General features: G+C 38.9%; 1 protein-coding gene across 1 annotated transcript in view; it reads right to left on the bottom strand.

Moving 5' to 3' along the window:
* LOC148657667 (uncharacterized) overlaps nt 1-18699 on the bottom strand; it is a 152893-nt gene that overhangs the window by 107138 nt on the left and 27056 nt on the right. The window contains exons 5-9 of the mRNA XM_088644218.1: nt 17812-17950; nt 16378-16545; nt 16017-16160; nt 3198-3281; nt 2658-2804 (exon numbers count right to left, since the gene is read on the bottom strand). Coding sequence (XP_088500344.1) covers nt 2658-2804; nt 3198-3281; nt 16017-16160; nt 16378-16545; nt 17812-17950 — 682 coding nt within the window. The remainder of the gene's footprint in view (nt 1-2657; nt 2805-3197; nt 3282-16016; nt 16161-16377; nt 16546-17811; nt 17951-18699) is intronic.

Here is an 18699-nt window from a genome sequence, read left to right as displayed (position 1 = left end):
AATATATATATATAATGCAGTGTTATACCTTTGTGTGAATAAATCTGTCAAAGTTTTGCTGGTTGTTCATTTCTGAACCTACTGTTTTTTCAAGCTCTTATTTGTCAATTTCATCTTACTCACTTATAATTCAGCACAAACTTTCACTCTTTACTTAATATAGATCCCTGTGTCTCTCAAAACCAATCACAACAAGACACCATAAATGAGAGACGGCATCTTATCAATCAAAGAGAGCATCCGAGTGCTTGAATGGAATTGATATCTTCTCTTTCTGACAATTCTCCATATTTGTACAGTACATGTTCTTAGACTGAAAGCAACAGTATAAGGCTGGAAAACCAATCAAATCAAATGTGAGGTCTAATCTGATTGCATGTTCATTTAGCTTTAACCAAAAGTAAGCATTCCCCTTTTAAAAGTATATATATGGGAATTAAACAGATTTTAATAAACACTTCACCATTAATCACTCGGTTTATACAACACAGACCCTCCATCTTATTCCTTAATTTTATTGTTTGTTTTTACTCACTGTAGCAGCCTTAGAGCCCCACAAAGCAGATTAGGTTTTCTGATCTGGTCACCAGAAAACAGTGAGGTCATTCAAAGGTTAAATAATTCAATGCTGCAGGCATGATTATAATACCTTAGTATTTGATTAAAACTAACATTTATCGTGCATACTGTCTTCATTTCTTAGTTTTAAAGCCTGAGAACGGGGAATTTTTCAAGAATCCCTGCAGGTAATTGGTAAGGAATTTTACATCTTCAATTTCTTAACTACTGGCATTATACATTAAAACCGACACTGAATACATGCATGAGAGCAAAATGTAGTACCACAGGGCCTACATTAAAGCTACTCAATGATGCTGAAACCTAAGAACATATTAAATCATCTTTATATATGTAGGGAATGCATAATGTAGCTTACTTTCTCAGTCATCTTTTAAGATACACCACGCACAGATGAGAAACAAAGCAAGGAGCAACCTTAAAACAGGCTGCTTTTGTATTCAGCTGCTCTCAGTTAACATTTCAGTGCCTCTCCATGTTCTGCAGCAAATTTACTTTAAGCTTCAATCCTGTGACAGATTCAATCAACCTATTTTGTGGGAAAACAGGTCATATTCGCTGCAGAAAGGCTTCATATTTAAAGAATAAAAATCTCCAGCAAAGTGATATTGAAACTGACAAGATGTAGGAATGTAAAGACAATCGCACTGGGAAAAAAAGTGCAGCTGCAACAGGTATTTTAGCTGATACAATACATTCTTTTACACTTTGGGGATCAACAGTTAAGCCTAAATTCATCTTGGAAAAGCAGAAGAACTGAAAAGAAAAACATTTCATCAAAGACACCGCTTCAGAATAAAATGATTGTCTGTTTTGCTTATGTTCCCAAGAAAATATTTCAGACGTGTATGCCCAAAGGCATCAGATTTCTTAACAACAGCAGGACACAGTATAAGTTATTAAAACAGTTTTGTACAGTAACCCAATAATTATTTCTTAATTGAAACATCAGATGCATTCAAAAGCTTATTTGCTGTCAGCATGAATAAAGGTTTACGCATTAAAAACGTGAATAATAATCTGAATATGTATTCATGTTTTTCTTCCTGCTTTAATTACTGATTAAATAGGGATCATTGCATAACATACAATGCAAAACAGTTCTTCTGTCTTGAAAATGCATAAAAAATGTTTTTTTTTCCATATTTTCTCTTATGTTTTAAGGGACATTCCAATAATAACACAGCTTAGTGATCTTGTCCAAAACTTCAGCAGTTTGAAATTTGATCTCGCGTATTCTCTGCAGTGCTTTAGATGTGAGGTTTGATAATGGTAGGTATAACAAATATGTGATGACAACAGATTTCCAAACAGTACCGGATCAGTGAAATGTTCTGCTGAATAATGTATGAAGTATAAAATATTAGGAGAACTCCTTGTCATTCATATTCTTCTGAGCCATAGAAGTCTCTTCACTTTTATTTAAAAGGTTTCTTACTGAAGTTCCAAACAGAACTGAAATGCCTTCACATAGCAAGGCATGCTTTGTGTTTAGGACAACATGCAATTTTTTAAATTAATATCAATTGCAACTACACATAAGTCCACTACATCAGACAGTAATCCATTCTATAGATTCAATTTTGTTATTTACATGTGAACATGACTGAGCAAACAAGCTCATTTAAAAAGTTCACATGCTAATGTGTGACATTTAAACCAAACTTTACATTAGAAAAGGAAATAAAACCATAATTTTTCAATGCTTTTCACGTTCCTGGACTTATTTATGACATCAAAACCAATGTTAACCTACAAAAAGGATTTCTTCCATTCAGTACTTTACACCCACGAAAATAACTCACTCCACAAAACAGGCATACTTAAGAGGTCAACAAAATATTTATCGATATGTTGGAAAAAGGAAGGCATCAAGATTTTCAACTGAAGTGCAAGTCAGACATCAATACCAGGACTAACATAAAACCAATACATTTATATACAGTGCAACATGAGATCTCTATCATGCCTGTATGCTCATCAATATGTCATTTTGAGATAATTAAGCTGAGGAGTAATAAGGGTAATTTATGAAGTAACTGCAGTTCAGGGTAGTTAATGGCATTTCCGTACTGTACCTGGCATGTGGCCTGCTTATATAAGTTACGGGAGGCTTCGAGTTCAGTCTGTAATTGTTCCATCTGAGCCACCACTTGCAGAGCTTCTCTCTCTTTGTGTTTCTGTGTTTCCTGAATCTGTAGCATCCTGTGCTCCTGTGCTTGCCGCTTCAAAAAAAAGAATTGAAAAAAATCCAAAAATAAAAACATTTTACAGCCGCAAAAACCACCACACGGCATTCGTTTCCCAGCACTTCAAAGAGATCCAATCTGAATTCTGATAACCTCATGCAAGTGATTACTAAAATATGCTAAAAGCAGTCACAAGACTGTCTGCACGGTCAGCATTCATTCAAACGGCTTATATTTAGCTTATGTGCATAAAGAAAATATTATTTTTAATCTGAGAAATAAAGATGTGTTTTGTGTGTAAAAATCTTATGAGTTCTCTGCTGCATGACTATTGCTGCAATGTGCAGACTCACACTGCACTACAGCCCTTCTACAAACACAGCAAACACAATAGGTTTCATTTTCTGGCACTTTGTTTTAATTTCATACCTCAGCAAGGAGTCCATCTTTTTTCTCTTGCAGTAGAAGTATTTCCGTCTGCTGTCTCTGTAGCTCCTCTCCTCTTTTCTGAAGCTGCAAGTTTATACACAAAAGCAAACCACAATGTCAACCAATTGGACCTCACTTAAGCAACCTGGGTGATCGATTCGAAAAGCAGAGGATGAACAGGACCCCATTTCTGCAGTATGGTGTTCAAACTGCTCATTCATTAAAAGATGCTCTTTCTTATTGATTTTGGCTTAAGTAATGAGAAAGCTTATCCAAAAATCTTTAGCATTTGGGCTCAAGTTAAGGAAATCGATACAACCATTTCCCATTTGAACAGCATATGTGAATTTTATGTACGAAAGACAAGACAAAGACAAAATCGGATAAATCAATAGCATTTGTCGATACAACATAAAGCTGACAAATGGCGTTTTTAAGCAATTAAAGTGAGCTGTAAACATACGAAGGCTAATCAATTCAGATGTTTTTTCTATTATCAGTATTTAAACGCTGATTTAAATTATCCCAGATGCATAATTTGACTCTAGGTTAAGATCCAAGCTTCGGATTAAAAAAAAAAAAAAAAAAGCAAAAATGTGTCTGGAGAAATTTATAAAAGAACAAAATAGTCGACCTCCCCCCCCCCCCTCACCTTCTTGGCTATAAGGAAACAAAGAAATGCTACCAGTGTCTTTTTTTGTTTGGCTTCAGCAATAAATATTTTACAAATCCGTGCTGAAGTCCAGGGGGGGCCTGACTGTTCGCTCACCGAGGAACTCGGGGAAACCCTATGAATACCTGGTGCCGTCCATTAACCAAGAGAGAGCAGTTTGCAGAAAAGCATGGGTGCTCGTTTTCTGGTCGCTCCCCAAAGAAGGCACTCACTAACCCCATCAGTGAGCAACTCGACCCTTGCGCCCCACAAGCTTGACATCAGGACCCTCCCAGCAGCTCCGGGCCTGCTGGGGACCTTGGCAGGACCCTAGTCCAAAGGGTCAGGCCGCTGGTGTCCCTCAGGTCTGGAGCCACTCACAGCTAGTCCACATGGGGCTTCCAGCTGACCCACATCTGCTCCATGACGTGTCTTTTACCCATAGCTGCACGCAGCCAACAGAGGGAAACCAACAGGAGCAAAGGTGGACCAGCTTAGTAAAAATAATAAAACGGTAAAAGCCAAAGATCCTCATTCAGGATCCGGAATGAAGCTAAACATTAGCTTCAGATTTTTAAATCACATACTGTAGCTTCCATATTTTGCACCATCCCTGCAAGCAAACTAATGTGTATCATTGTAACATGGGACAGGTTAAAAAATAATACAGCACCAAGTACAAAATAATTAGAAGAATATATTTTAGTGCAAGAACAGTGTCCCCATAACCTATTTATAAATATCTATGGTATATTTTATGTGCATAATAATAAGATAATGATAAAATCGTAGGTTTTGCAGGATTTGAAAAGCTGACACCTATAGCATGAAGAAACAGATAAAAGTGAAGCCACTATACGGGAGCTGGGAGCTTGAAAATTCCCAATATCTACACCTGTTTGTTTGGAAACCGGTGATGGAGACCAAGGGAAGTCATTTTCCTGGGAAACCTGCACTAGCATGTCTTTTAGAAAATGACATCCCAACGTAACAGCTCTAAAACCCTTCTGGGATTTACTTCAACTGATACCGCGAAGCGTCAAAGGTGAGTTCTGTGTTAGTAAAGCTAAACTAAAGAAGAAATTTCCCCAAGGTAATTGCTTGCTCCATTAATATTCATAAAGAGCTGATTCTTATATCAGTCGCGTGGTTTGTCTCTGGCGTGCCATGTACCTTCTGCAGAATTCAGACCGGCTACATATGCAATAGGCAGAAGACAAGCCAGGGAAAAACATCAGGGGGGGAAAAAAATCTTTGATATTCCTCATATATTAGCAAAATGTTGCGGTTCATTTTTTCAGAATTTTATCAAAAGACATTCATGTTTTTGTTTTGTCTTTTGATGCTTTTCTGCACCCCCTTTCTGCGCTGCGTTTCTGCCTTACAGAAGTAGTTTAATCACGCGTAAGAAATTACTAGCTTCTCTGTTCGTGAAGCATGACATTTCAATTGCACAGCCAATAAAAGTATTACATGAAGAGGGCTGAAATGATTTACTGTCTGGAAAGCCTGAAGACCAAGGTTACCATGGTGAGCTGCCTTTTCCATGTATACAAGGTCAAGTGAAAATGACCTATCCATGTGCAAACCTCAGTCTTATCACATCATAATGTTACTCACGTAACAGATGGGTGTTCTCTGCATTAAATGATTACTTTTTTTTCATTAAACATTTTATGCAAGGAAAACATTCTTCTTTCAACACATGCATAATTACTCAAAAATAACACAAAGAAGCTACTTTTCACTTTTCAGTGGTCATAGTTTTATGAACAGAACAACATATCATAATCCATGTGTATTCCACTCCCTTCCACCCCAAAGACAAGAACAAAGAAGGTATAACTGTCTGTATAGTAATTCTATATCTGGCCTAAGATTTTTGTGCTGGAGCGTAAGTAATCTGAAGTCTTATTCTTGTGCAGAACTGTGCTTTTATAAATGTCTCTAGAATTACACACGCTATAAGAAAATAAAACCCTCTGGGCTATGAATCTGTTGGATTTGGAGAGGTAATCATCAAATATTTAAGATGAAAATGCAGTAACAGATGCTAGCTGTCATGTGTAAGCTTAGTGAATGTTATGACACGGCTTTTAAAACATTTATATGCAGAGCATTTTGATGAAAATATTCATTAACTCACAGGAACCTTTTTGTCTGTTGAGCATCATTGCAAGAATGTGCAAAATATATACACCTACAGAAATGCAAATAATATCAATAAAGACAGTCAAGGCTGTAAAAAATCCTACTGTTAATACATACTTTCAAAAAATGAAAACGCACATTATTTAATTTTGTCTGACTTTAAGAAATAACATCTTATTTTCAAGGTTTCAAAGCAATAAAAACAATTACATTTTAAAAATCAAGATCTGATTCTCAATAAATAAGGATCACTATGTAAAACTAAGGAAACTGCATGTTATTTTTATTTTACTTTCAATTCATCTAACACTTGCTAATGTCAACTTGAAATATTTTGGTGGTTTCAATGTTTTGTTTTAATTGCAACACAAACAAAAAAAAACTCTATTAAAATTCCAGTTCACAATATCAAAAAATATTCTGGAAAAAACAAATTTACTTTATAGCATGGAGGTATAAGTGTTAATATTTGGCAGATTAACAAACTACAGAAGATGCATTTGTACATAAACATCATGATTGCACTCTCCAGAGACTCACAGCACCCCGAGTAAAAGGGTACTTGAGGGTAAAGGGTTTCCTTCTCTTTTTAAAACGAAAGTTAAAATTATACACTTTTTAAGCTCCTTGCAAGAGTATTCAGACCCTTCATATGGTGTCCCATTTTGTGAAATAACAAAACAATGCATAAACTTTAACCTAAATTTTACTTAAAACCTCAAAGCTCAAAATGAAGACTTCTAAGTGCAAGACAATGTACAGTAAACATCATCAAAAAATAAATATGTTGATTGCATAAGTACTCCGACTGTGAAATCAATATTTGGTAGAAGCACATTTGGCAGCAATTAGAGCCACAAGTCTTTCTGGGTGAGTCTCTACCATCTTCGCACAGCCACCATTCTGCTTGGGGCAGCTTCACGTTTTCAAGTCTTTCTGCAGAGTCTCAACAGGACTCAAGTCAGGACTTCAGCTGGGCCACCCAGTGACATTCACCTTCCTCCACCACGGCAGTGTGAGTCACATTCCTCCTCACGTGCTGTATGTATACACACGTCAAGGGATGCGTGTTAAAAGGTTACTGTCCCCTATCTTCTGAAGGAAAAATACATCTTCATTTCTTACCATGGTTATACCTCACATTTCTTCCTTTTCATGCCTTACAATGATTAAACATTAATTCCGTAAATGTGCAATTGGTGATCAAGATTACCTGAATGTGATGTAAAATAAACAACACTTTCTATCTTAAAGGCCTGACCAGCCAATACTGAGTGATGAGCAATGAACGGAGTTTGTACTTGTCTGATTCGGAGTTTCTGTGCCAGTGTTTGCACAGTAATTTAGACTACTGTTTCTATGCCATTGAGTTTGGGTTAGTAGACATTTACTGACTTCTCAAGGAAGCTGCTGATTTCTTATGCAAGCTACAGCATATAAGATCAAAACAGATGTGCACTATTCTTACTGCAGCCACGTGATCCAGGCCCTCCTGGCAAAGACTCAGATGCCCAGTGATGTATTCAGACTGTTAAAGTCACTTCATCATCATCTCTAGAAAAACAAACTGAAAATAAATGTCACTGGTTTTCTTCTTACAAACAACAAGACTATCTGTTTTCAGTGACTCCACTTGCAACAAGCAGTTCAGCAGCAGCAATAATAATAATAATAATAATAATAATAATAATAATAATAATAATAATAATAATAATAATAATAATAATAATCACACAATGTATACAGCTATTTTAATCTAAAAAGTGTTTTACATAGAGGAGCCAGCAGCCATATCATCCTGTAACTCACAATGGGCAGCCCCCTGAAGCCCAGCAGGTGTGAGCCTGGTCAGTACCTGGATGGGAGGCCTCCTGGGTAAAACCAAGGTTGCCAAGGTTGAGGTGTTAGTGGGGCCAGCAGGGGGCGCTCACCCTGTGGTCTGTGTGGGTCCTAATGCCCCAGTATAGACCGGGGACATTATTCTGTAAAAAGGCGCCATCCTTTGGATGAGATGTAAAACCAAGGTCCTGACTCTCTGTGGTCATTAAAAATCCCAGGGTGTTTCTCGAAAAGAGTAGGGGTGTAACCCCGGCATCCTGGCCAGATTTCCCCTTGGCCCTTACCAGTCATGGCCTAATAATCCCCCTCTATGAACTGGCTTCATCACTCTGCTCTCCTCCCCACTGAGAGCATGTATGTGGGGAGCGCACTGGTGCTATGAGTGGAGTGTCCAGAAAAGTACTATACAAGCGTAAATAATTATTGTTTTACTATTATTATGGTTATTATTGTTGTTGGTGTTGAATGAACCACAACCCCAGCCTCTATGCCTCCACTGCACCACTACACACAGATGATATGCAGGAATACTGAGAAACTGCCCCACTAGATGAACTAAGGTCTGACTTAGCAAGCCCAGAGCAGACGTGAGTCAGCCCTACTGTCATGCTTTCACAAACTGCGCCTTGGGATCTTTATCGACTCCGTAATCAGAATCAGCACAGTGTCCAGTCACCATGCTGGAGCGCTGGATTGGACATACTGATCTTGACACCCCCTGGTCCAATAACACCGCTTCAAACAGAAACCAGGTCTGCCTTTGAGGTCTCTGTCATCAGCAGTGCGGACCAGGTTCAGACTTGCTTAGCTTCCAAGATGTAATGAGGTCAGACTGGGAAGCACTAACACTCCTGTTCTGAAAGGAGAAATTCTGGAAAAAAAACGCAAAGGAAAAATAACGGATAAACAACACTAATGAGCACTGGCAACAAAGAAGGTGCACCTTTACGACTCCTACTGAGAATCTATGCCATTATAAATACAGAAACATTAGCAACAGCAAATGGGGTGATTTAACTATTGTAAGCCCACATCAGGTCCTTAATGTTAACCACCAGACAAGCCACACCTGCCTGTTTCTTTCAGCCCGACTGAACGCGAGTGCAGTCCCCTCAGCACACAGCACAGCACACAACCCGTCTTCTTGGCCCTTCAGTGCAAGGGCTTAGCAGTGACTTTTTAACTCAACTTTGTGGCATCTATTAGGTAAGAAATCTTTTCAATGACTGGCACTCATTTCGTGAGGTACAGTCTGAGGATTTTGTGATGCTGTTGTTTACACAGTGCACACAAACAAACTTAGACTTTGAACACAGCCACAGGACCTCCATTTCACCCATGGCAGCCCCTAAACACTTGCCAATCTTCCTCCAGATTTTTTCCTTTCAGTTTGAATGCAGGCGATAGGTCAGCATAATATATGTTTTGTCATAATTTTTCAATGGTCTTCCTAGGAAGGTAGTTCTTTAAAAGGCCTTGTAAATTTTTATTTCAAACAGCAAAATTATTTCACATGGCAAATCTGTTTGTGCCATAAGATGGTCGGCGTACAGACATTAAAAACATGCCAGGCAGTGAAAAGCACAGAAACTGACCAGAATACTTTTAAAATGGGATTGGTGTACTACATCCCTACTGAAGGTATTCACCTATGCTCACATCACAGCAGTTCAAAGGTAAAAAACTATTTCCACCCAACAGAAGAATCTTAATAAAAACTTATTTAATCAACACTTATGAAGCAAATCCCATGTGTAAAGGCTGCTACTTTTCTTAATGTACTGTTATAACCTTAATTTAACCTTGAGGTTTTCTCCTGTGCATTAACTCAGTTAGCAGATTATCTTATTTCCATGTTCGACACATTACCTCACTAAATTGCATATCACATTGTTACAGAAGCATCAGAAGCTAATCTTAAACTTGTCTCATCAGCATTAACACTTCAGGGCCCAAAGCGGTAGGCTTCAACAACAAAACAGATACTGATGATGCAAACAGGCAACCCTTTAAAAGTCTTAAAAACTTTTGGGTTTCTGATGTGTCTTAATTGCTTAATGAGCTATCCATATCAAAATCAGTACATCTCTAAATATGTTATGCAAAACAAAAAAGGGGCTGGGGTCATTTAATTCAAAGACAGAAGAGAAAATGTCCTCAGTGGTGAAAAGTTAGGAACCAATGTGTAGTATTTGTTCAGTCACCTTAACAGTTATGTATGTTCGGGGGCCATCCACAGTTACAATCACTACAAATTTATTAAATCAAATTGTTAAATCAATGTTTTAAAACAAATACTGAATTAAATTAAAGTCATTTTACAATTACAATCACATTTCTAATTATCCCAGTTTCAGGATTGGCCCCAGTTTCACATTGATGTTTATGCTCTGTATTATACAGAGGAGCTTTCAACAAGTCTGGGCCATCAGAGAGAATCACAGACAGGAGCGGACCAGCTTGAGTATAACTGGACACCGAGGGGAACTCATCATTTCTAATTTTACCATTCCTTTGTCTCATTTTGGTATAGTTTCCACATCCCTTTACTAAGCCTGGAAAATGACCGCGATGCAGGCTTCTTACACCCACATTACGACGTGGTGAGGGCACAACTTAACATAAAAAAATGTAAAAGTTAAACCCAACCCAACACAAAAACTATGACAATTTAGACATGGTAAGATTTCACAAGCACAATACTATTAAATAAAGGAACATTTTAAAAGTTCAGTTCAAAACTGGTACAGTTTTAAACTGAACTCCACATGTTCACAGCACATTTTCACAAGCTTTAATTACAGGTAAAATGAACTCCTGTGACCCCTAACACTTCCACTCTCAGAAGAAAAACCAATGCCATCCATGTGAATGCATCAATAATTTGTGACAAAAAATAAAATGTAATACAGGGATAAAGATTTCTTGCTCACTTAAGTATAGCAGATTCTCCGAGAACAGTAGAAAAACGTAGGAAATACAATAATAAAAAATAATGAGTATATCCCTGAAGCTTTTTGCACATCATAATCCATTTCCAGAATTCTAAATATACTAGGTAATGGTTATTCTTTGCATAAAATTGTCTTATAAATTACAGCCTCTTGCTAAGGAGATTTACTTATGTCCTGGGGCTTATCATGTTTAAACAGAAATATGTTTCCAGTTTTCAAGGATTATGTCTTAAAAAAGAGCTATGTAAATACATTCAAATAATTAAACCAACTGCACGCAATAATTGTGATTTTCACGCATAAGAAAAGCGCTACATGAAGTCTCTAAAGCAACTGTGCTCAATTTTAGAAAATGTTATCAAATGTGCAGTGGAAGAAAGCTTAGCTATTAAGACAATTGAAAAGCACCTTAAATGCCATTATGCTTTTTTACACAATTATTTACAGTGTATGGCTTACTTAAATATGTCAAAGGGTGAAATGCACTGTTTTCTTTCAAGCATTCCATAAAGAAAATTATGATCATATTCACCACTATTAGTTTTGTCTGATTCACAGCTTTCATTCAATGCAACAGGAAAGCCCAACCATTACATCTGAAATGTAATTATATGTTTTTCTTTAGAAAAATTAAACAACTGCACGTATACACTGCACATTTCTTTGAGGGCATAAAGGTAATGTTTCAGCATGATTGTATGGGAATAGTTATACGTACAGGCCTTATGGTGACTGGCAGATAGTTCTTACACTGCGCTTTGGGTGTGAATCTCAGGGTCTAATAAGCACAGTAGAGAACAGTGAGCAGCTTTAAAATCTGTTCTTCTCTCAACAACGTCCTTCTAATCCTATAATATTTTGCTATTTTTTTTATTTATTATTACGACTGTTTGGGTTTCTAGGTTTGCTGTAAGAAAACAGGGAAGGTCCATCCGTCTAGCACAGTTTCTTTTCTAATAGATGAGAATACCATCCAGCTGTTTCAGGAAAGAGATCTCATCTTCCACTTAGTCTGTTCCTTCCGTGGTATCACACAAGTGCTATCTCACCTGCAAGTTAAAATTCACCTTTATGAATTTCAAAGGCTTCTGTTAATGGAAGAGGGAATCTGCTTAATGTTGAAAAGGAATTACCCATTTAATTAGACATTTTAGTGGGGAATCCTCAAAATGGAATAAGAAGAAGAAACCAGGCTTGACGTGAATGCTTTTACAATACCTGGGCAAATTTTTTATTCACTGCCATATAATACTGCCAATTAACATGAACTATAAAACAAAACAAGTAGATTATGTGGCAGAATCCTTAACAAACATCTGTGGAAACCCGTGTCACTTGACCCTTGACCAGTGTACAACCGGATGGTTCCCATGGGTTCAGAAACAAGACTATTATGCCGAACAATCTTGACTTCGAAGGAACTAGAAAAGCAGGCAGTTTTGGTGGCTTCCAATCTGGCACAGGGGGAAAAGAGTACAAAGCTATAAAGCTTCTCCTATCTGTGTGAACATGCACCAATGAAGAAGTCCCAGTAACAAACATTTTCCCTTTAATAAAAGGACGCTTTTACAGGGACAATTTGCCACATAAATTAAGAAACAGTTACATCTGTAAATTTCAACTAAAACTGCACATACTGTAAGTGGGAATGACCCTTACTGGATAAGGTTTATTCTAATGGACAAATTACAGAATTACTGTGACAGCAGATCTCCCCAGAAGGATTAATACTCCGGTTTGCAAGGATTAACCAAGGCAGGAGGCTGCAGAGAAGGATCAGATATAGAAATGGATAGTGCCTCATTTCGGCCACACCACAGCAGGTCAGCTCAGCGCCAGCACCCCTGTCCGATGTGAAGTCATGTCTGGAGAGTTAAAATCCAAACACCTCGCACACAAACGTGTGGTTACAAGCCCGGCAGTGCTACATCAGCTACAAAAAAACAAGTCATTGGATTTAAGGATTGTCCTGCTGGCTGGCAGAGGTGTGGTGCTGCGGCTGACTACCCCGCTCTCGGGTCCAGGGTTCGATCCAAACCGGTGTGTTCACCTGCTCTCCTCCAGTTCCCCACCCCCCTCTTCCAACGACCTGGACTCTTATTCATTACAAAGTTATTAGGAGTCTCCCAGCAGTCTCTGGGCGTGTGTCCTGTCCTGAGGGAAGACACGTCTTGCGCCCCGCGAGTCCAGGATGGGCAGTACCCCAGTACCCCTAGCCTGACCAGGGATGGGCGGGACAATTCAGGATCAGTTCTGAGAAACTGCTTCTGCAAACGCAAACACTGTAAGGAATTATTACCCTCGGTGTTCAAGACGTCACCCAATCGTGGCATTCCCTTAGCCACATGGCCTTCGTAATATACGGTACACCTCTGGTCCTGCGTGAACACTGCGTGTACTGCTCTGAGGAGGGTTTGACTGGACAGCACACCTTCAGCTCTGTTCTCTGATCACTGTGAAGTCTTTGTCTGCGACCGCAATGCAGTAGAAATGTGTTACGCATCTGCGTCTTAAGTATACCCATCTTTCAAGCAACAATGAGGTTTATACATGTCTGTAAGCAGGCAAATAACAGTTATAAAGCTATTTTCCGGTTCTGTATTAAGCGTTCATAGAGGATCAATTAACATGAGTATTTACCATACAGGGTTACCGAAATACGTCATTGGCGAACAAGCTTGCCCTCGGGGACAAAAAAAGTTGTAAATTGACTTTTCCTTAAATACATAAATGTCTAATTCTTGCTTATATTTTCTGTTATCTTCGAATACAAGCTGCGAGCTTGTTACTGCGCCACTGCTGAGACAAAGCCAGGAGAGCGATATTGGCTGTTTTAGACAGATGCTGCTCAGGATGAAGCCCCAGTGTAGAAGTGCACATTCAAGCTGAAGGATCATTGATGGCACTGTCATTGCACGGCCTTGGCAAAATGTCAACAACTAGAGGGGATTTTTTTCTTTTGATCGCAGCACATCGCCAGATTTAACTCGAATACAAAAGCTTTCAAGAGCCCCCAACGCTCCACTAAGGTTAATGATATCATTTGTATTATTTGCATATTTAATTACGCTCCCTGTTAAGAATAAGTGCTGTTTATTCAATTTGCTCTATTTTCTAGTTGGCTCGTTTTCAACAAAAATCACTGAGCCACACTGAGGATTAGCACGCATTTACCAGATGCGCCAAAACATATGCTAACAACCAAATGCTTTTCAAACAAGATGTCTTTAATCTTTCATTAACGTTGTGCCATGTTGCAGGGAATTCTGCCAGCAACATGCTGGCAATACAGGCAACAGCGGGACTTCACCTCTCTCCTCTCCATGAGTCAGAGGAGTGGTAAAATTTAATGTATCATCAGGAACGACAGCTCGGATTTTCATAATACACAGTTACATTTTCTAAAATTAAACATTTTTAAGCCAGAGGCTACAAGGACAATAAATTATTCATCTCCACTTTACAAAGGAACATTAATCAATTACAAAGATATAAAGAAATTAAATACTGGGAAGAAGACAAGAATTTCATTTTCTTATGCAGAAAATGCCGTGCAAAGTATTTCAAAATCAATACTTTTAATATAATGGTGACAGTATTAACTTTTAATTTTCAATCTGAACACTTCAGCAAAACACAGAAGCAGTGCAGACCCAGGTAAGACAAGCTATTCAGCATGTGTGACAGATTTAAGCAGATCATCATTGACTGAATTTCGATTTACAGAACTTGACCTCAGCAAAGTCAAAATACGGCTGAAATAAAAAAGAACAAATGACACTTTCCATTTTGGAAATAGTGCTTCTCTCTGCGTCAGTCCTGTGATTATAAAGATAGGTGCGAGCACCAGGCAATACCACAATGAGGTTTTTTTATATGTCCTATTAAAGTAGCTAATATGTGATTACTTTGCAAGAGTATACTGTTTTCTCACCTGCATAACATTATAGTCTCTGCAGGTCATAATCTTATAAAATCACTAGGCTCAACCCAGCTTCATCCTTGGCTATATGGGCTCGGTCCAGACCGATTACTCTTCAATACGTTTGGTACCATTTTAAAAAATTCAGAAAATCACGTCTTTCCTCCTACCGTTCTTCCGAAGGCTGCTGGGATACGAGGCTAAGGGGCCGGAGGACGTACAAGTTAGCCAACAGCTAAAACCAAGGTGAGGTTACAAGTGGCTCTGCAGCAGCAGGCTCTCCTTCTCTAGTCTCTGTAACAGTCCTTGGGCAAGAGCCTCGGATAAAAGCCTTATCCTCATTAGCAGCAGCTGTATTAAAACGGGCTGCCGTAACTTCAATGGCTTATAAATATAGATAAAGCACAGTGAGGAATGCTGTGAAACGTTAATATTTTATTTTGACATGCAAAGTTGCTGCTGACAGCTGTTGCCCAAGTCTTCCGAACTGTCGCAGCGGGTAGGGTCTCCGGAGGCGGACACGCGGATCCGAGAGGACACGTCCTCCTGTGCTCCGTAGCAACAGCCAGTACACACTGCCGACAAACCTCCACTTCTGTCTCCCCGTCCCCGCACACGGCAACTTGTCCCAAGAACTCTTTAATGGATAGAAGGCGGAAAATCCCGAAGGAAAGAGTACTTCGGTTCTACAACATTCAATGGGATACCAGGGACAGAGGCTTGGGCTCATATAAAATATTTACCTTCACTACTGCTTGAAGATACACAGGGCATGACGGAGGCTTTAAAACGGCCCCTCCAACTAGATTTCAGTGGATTCCGTACAGGAATACAAGCCTACAGTTCTGAGTGGAATTGCGATGTTAGGGCAAACAGCACTTTTCTAACATACCAGTATATTCTTTATGAACATAAATCATTATTTTAGAATTGGTCTCTCTTCTCCTTCAATTTCAGCTCCCCTGGTGAGACACCCCTGGTTAGGAGAAACAGCAGGACTACCTGTAACGTGGTGGCTGCACCAGGAAGGATTCAATCAAAAACTAGATAAATTCAACTTGTAGTAATATTTTGTGGATATCTCGTATCAGAAAAGAGCACGTGTTAAAACTCATTTATAAATAATTTAGATTTCTATAGATGGGCACTATGAACTATGAACTATGAACACTATGCTGAGGAGTGAGCTCACATGGCACTTTGAATGCACTCCAAAGTAATGTACGCTGTGTTACATCAGGAAAACACCACAGGAAGGCAGCCGGAAGGAGACAGGGTGACATGAATTCATTCCCACTTACCTCTTCGGTCATCACTGTTTTGTCCTCAAGATTCCTGCTCGACTTGACTAAAGAACTAGTCCGCGCATCCTTGGCCACCATTTCCTCCTTCAGCTGTCCAGTCACCTCCTGCAACTCCTTTACCTTCTTCCTTTGGCTGGACAGCTAGTGCACAAACAGCATTCCAGTTTCAAACAAAGCAAAACTTGTCTGGTACAGTCCGTGAGTAATTCTTCAAATCGCCGGTCCTAAAAAAACCTTGGTATGCAATGTGTATTTTTTTCCCTGCACATATTAAAACTAATCTGATCACTAGAAATAAAAATTAGGAAAAGAATTAAAAGACAATTGAACCTTTCCCCCTAGAAATCAGAATGGTTACCTCATTCTGCGTATCAGTTGCACCTTGCCGAGCCAGCTGAAGCTCTGTCTGGAGTCTGGTGATCAAGATATCTTTCTCTGCAATCTGAGCAACATTTTCTAACTGAAGCTGGTGAAGAGTCTGTAACTTCTTTTGCAGTACTGAGAAGGCACCATCTCTCTCTGAGGCCTGGAAGACAACAATCAGGTGTCTAATAACTGACACTTGACTCATCAAAACACTTCTTTCACAAACCACAGTCATCACTCTATATATATATACACACACACACACACAATTAATTTATGCTTGGTTCTCAATTGTAGTCCTAAATATTTGTCGATCTGTTCTAACGTTGTCATATATAATAGACTGAATATGTCTGATCTGTACAATAAAAAACAACCAAAAAATGAAAGACTTTCTATTGGGCTCCAAAGTAGCTCAACCCATCAAGGTGCTTGAATGAAGTGAAAGCGAAGGTCTATAACCCAAGAGGTGCAGGTTCGAGTCTGGGTCACGTCACTGGGCAACTGTTACCAGAATCCCCCAGACGATGGTGCACAATGAGCTGAGAGCCACAGACGGCGGTGTGGGATTGGTCAGCCAGAGTTCTCTTGCTTTACAGAGACACAGCGCCCCCTGCAGGGTACTGGGGTGCTGTCTGTGAGGAGCGTGCCTCTCCTGTGATCAGTGCAGGGCTGTGCTGCCTGCGAGGTACTAAAACACCTGCGACCCACAGGTGGGCAGGAGGGAGGAGTCTGCCTGCGTCTCCTTACTCTCCCGTGTGCTGCTAAGCATTTCAGAACCACGGGCTGAGATGTGAAAAACAACTGATACTCCACATTGCCTGGGTACAACAAGAATCATGGCAACTGTATTTAAAAAATAAAAATAAAAAATAAATGATGAAAGTTGCAGATCTGTCTGCTCCACTAATTTAAAAATCGTAAATATAATGTGCTTAATACATACCTAGGGTATAATGGCAGGGTTCAATAACATGGTACTGTAAGTCACTGCAGTTTCTGTGTTATTTTCCTATTTTCATATCCTCCGAATGCAATACTTTCTTTCTGCAATTAGAATTTCCTCCATCTCCACTATATTGTAAAATGTGTTGTCATAAAAACCTTGAAGACAATGTATATTTATACCACTCAACACTCTTAAATCTGTAACAGCATAACCCACAGACAATAAAACAGCAGTTTGTAATTTTGTGACACTTCATAAGGAGGTGTGGGAAGCTGTAAAACTAAATTTCAATTGATTCGGTATTTAGAACCTCCAGGGCATAAATGTTTGTGCTTCAACACATGCAGAGAACATTGTTTTATATTCAACACATGTAAAGCTTATGGTAAAAGCACCAGAACAATATCGTAAACCTCTGCTACTGTTCAAACCTACGTGATTTCCATGCACTCAAGAACAAAAATGAAAAAACAGTACCTCATCCACACCTTTGGCGTTCATCAGCAAACCCTTTTTAATCTCCTCTTGCAGACTGCGGATAGTCCTGTCCTTGGCCTTTAACTGGGACTTGAGATCCTCAACATGAGCCGTCATGATCATATCTTCTTGTTTAGGACTATGTGAAGGACACAATATTTAGCATCAGCAATTTAAAGCTTTATATGTCTTTAAATTAAAAAAAAATACTGTACTGCTTTTCCATTATCAAAATGCAAATATAGATTTAAAAAAAAAACATGTACTCAATGCTAATTCTAATAAATGAAAAATCACTTATCCTGTACAAAAGAAAAATCCCCTAAAAAGAAGATGCTCATTGTTACAGCACATCTAGGTTTTGATGAAAGAACTGCTAGGAGTGACGGTAATAAATAAAAAAAATCAATACTTAAAAAAGCATTAATAACGCCTTTTGTTTTCTAATTACAGCAGCCCAAATTCAGGCAGGATGCAATAAAAGTTCTAATGACACCTCTCTAGCGATGGTTAGATTGAGGCTGAAATGGGAGGCTAATTACAAACTCTTAATTAAAGTCCCTTTCTAGATTATACATGTTCTTTCCCAGTTCTTGTACCCCTGGTGAGTACAGTAATTGCTATTTAACGATTCATGCATTCTTCATGGTCATCATGTCTTTCCTCTTGTTTCCTGCTTCTTTCTTTAATTCCTAGCTGATCATTATGTCAGGGGGAGGTAGAATTCATTTTAACACCTGGCTCCGAGGCTGATATTTCTGATGCAGACTGTCAACTCAAAAAAAACCTTTCCCATTCCCAGCTTACTGAAGGCAAACATGAGCCCTGGTAGTGTTAGAAACAGCAGAGAACCATACTTTCATCTTTACACACAGCAGGAGAAATGTC

This window comes from Lepisosteus platostomus, chromosome 8, assembly GCF_059453375.1.
Source record: "Lepisosteus platostomus isolate fLepPlt1 chromosome 8, fLepPlt1.hap1, whole genome shotgun sequence".
Classification (NCBI taxonomy): Eukaryota; Metazoa; Chordata; class Actinopteri; order Semionotiformes; family Lepisosteidae; genus Lepisosteus; species Lepisosteus platostomus.
The sequence above is the reverse complement of the archived record's forward strand: the minus strand, read 5'-3'. Positions and strand labels throughout refer to the sequence as shown.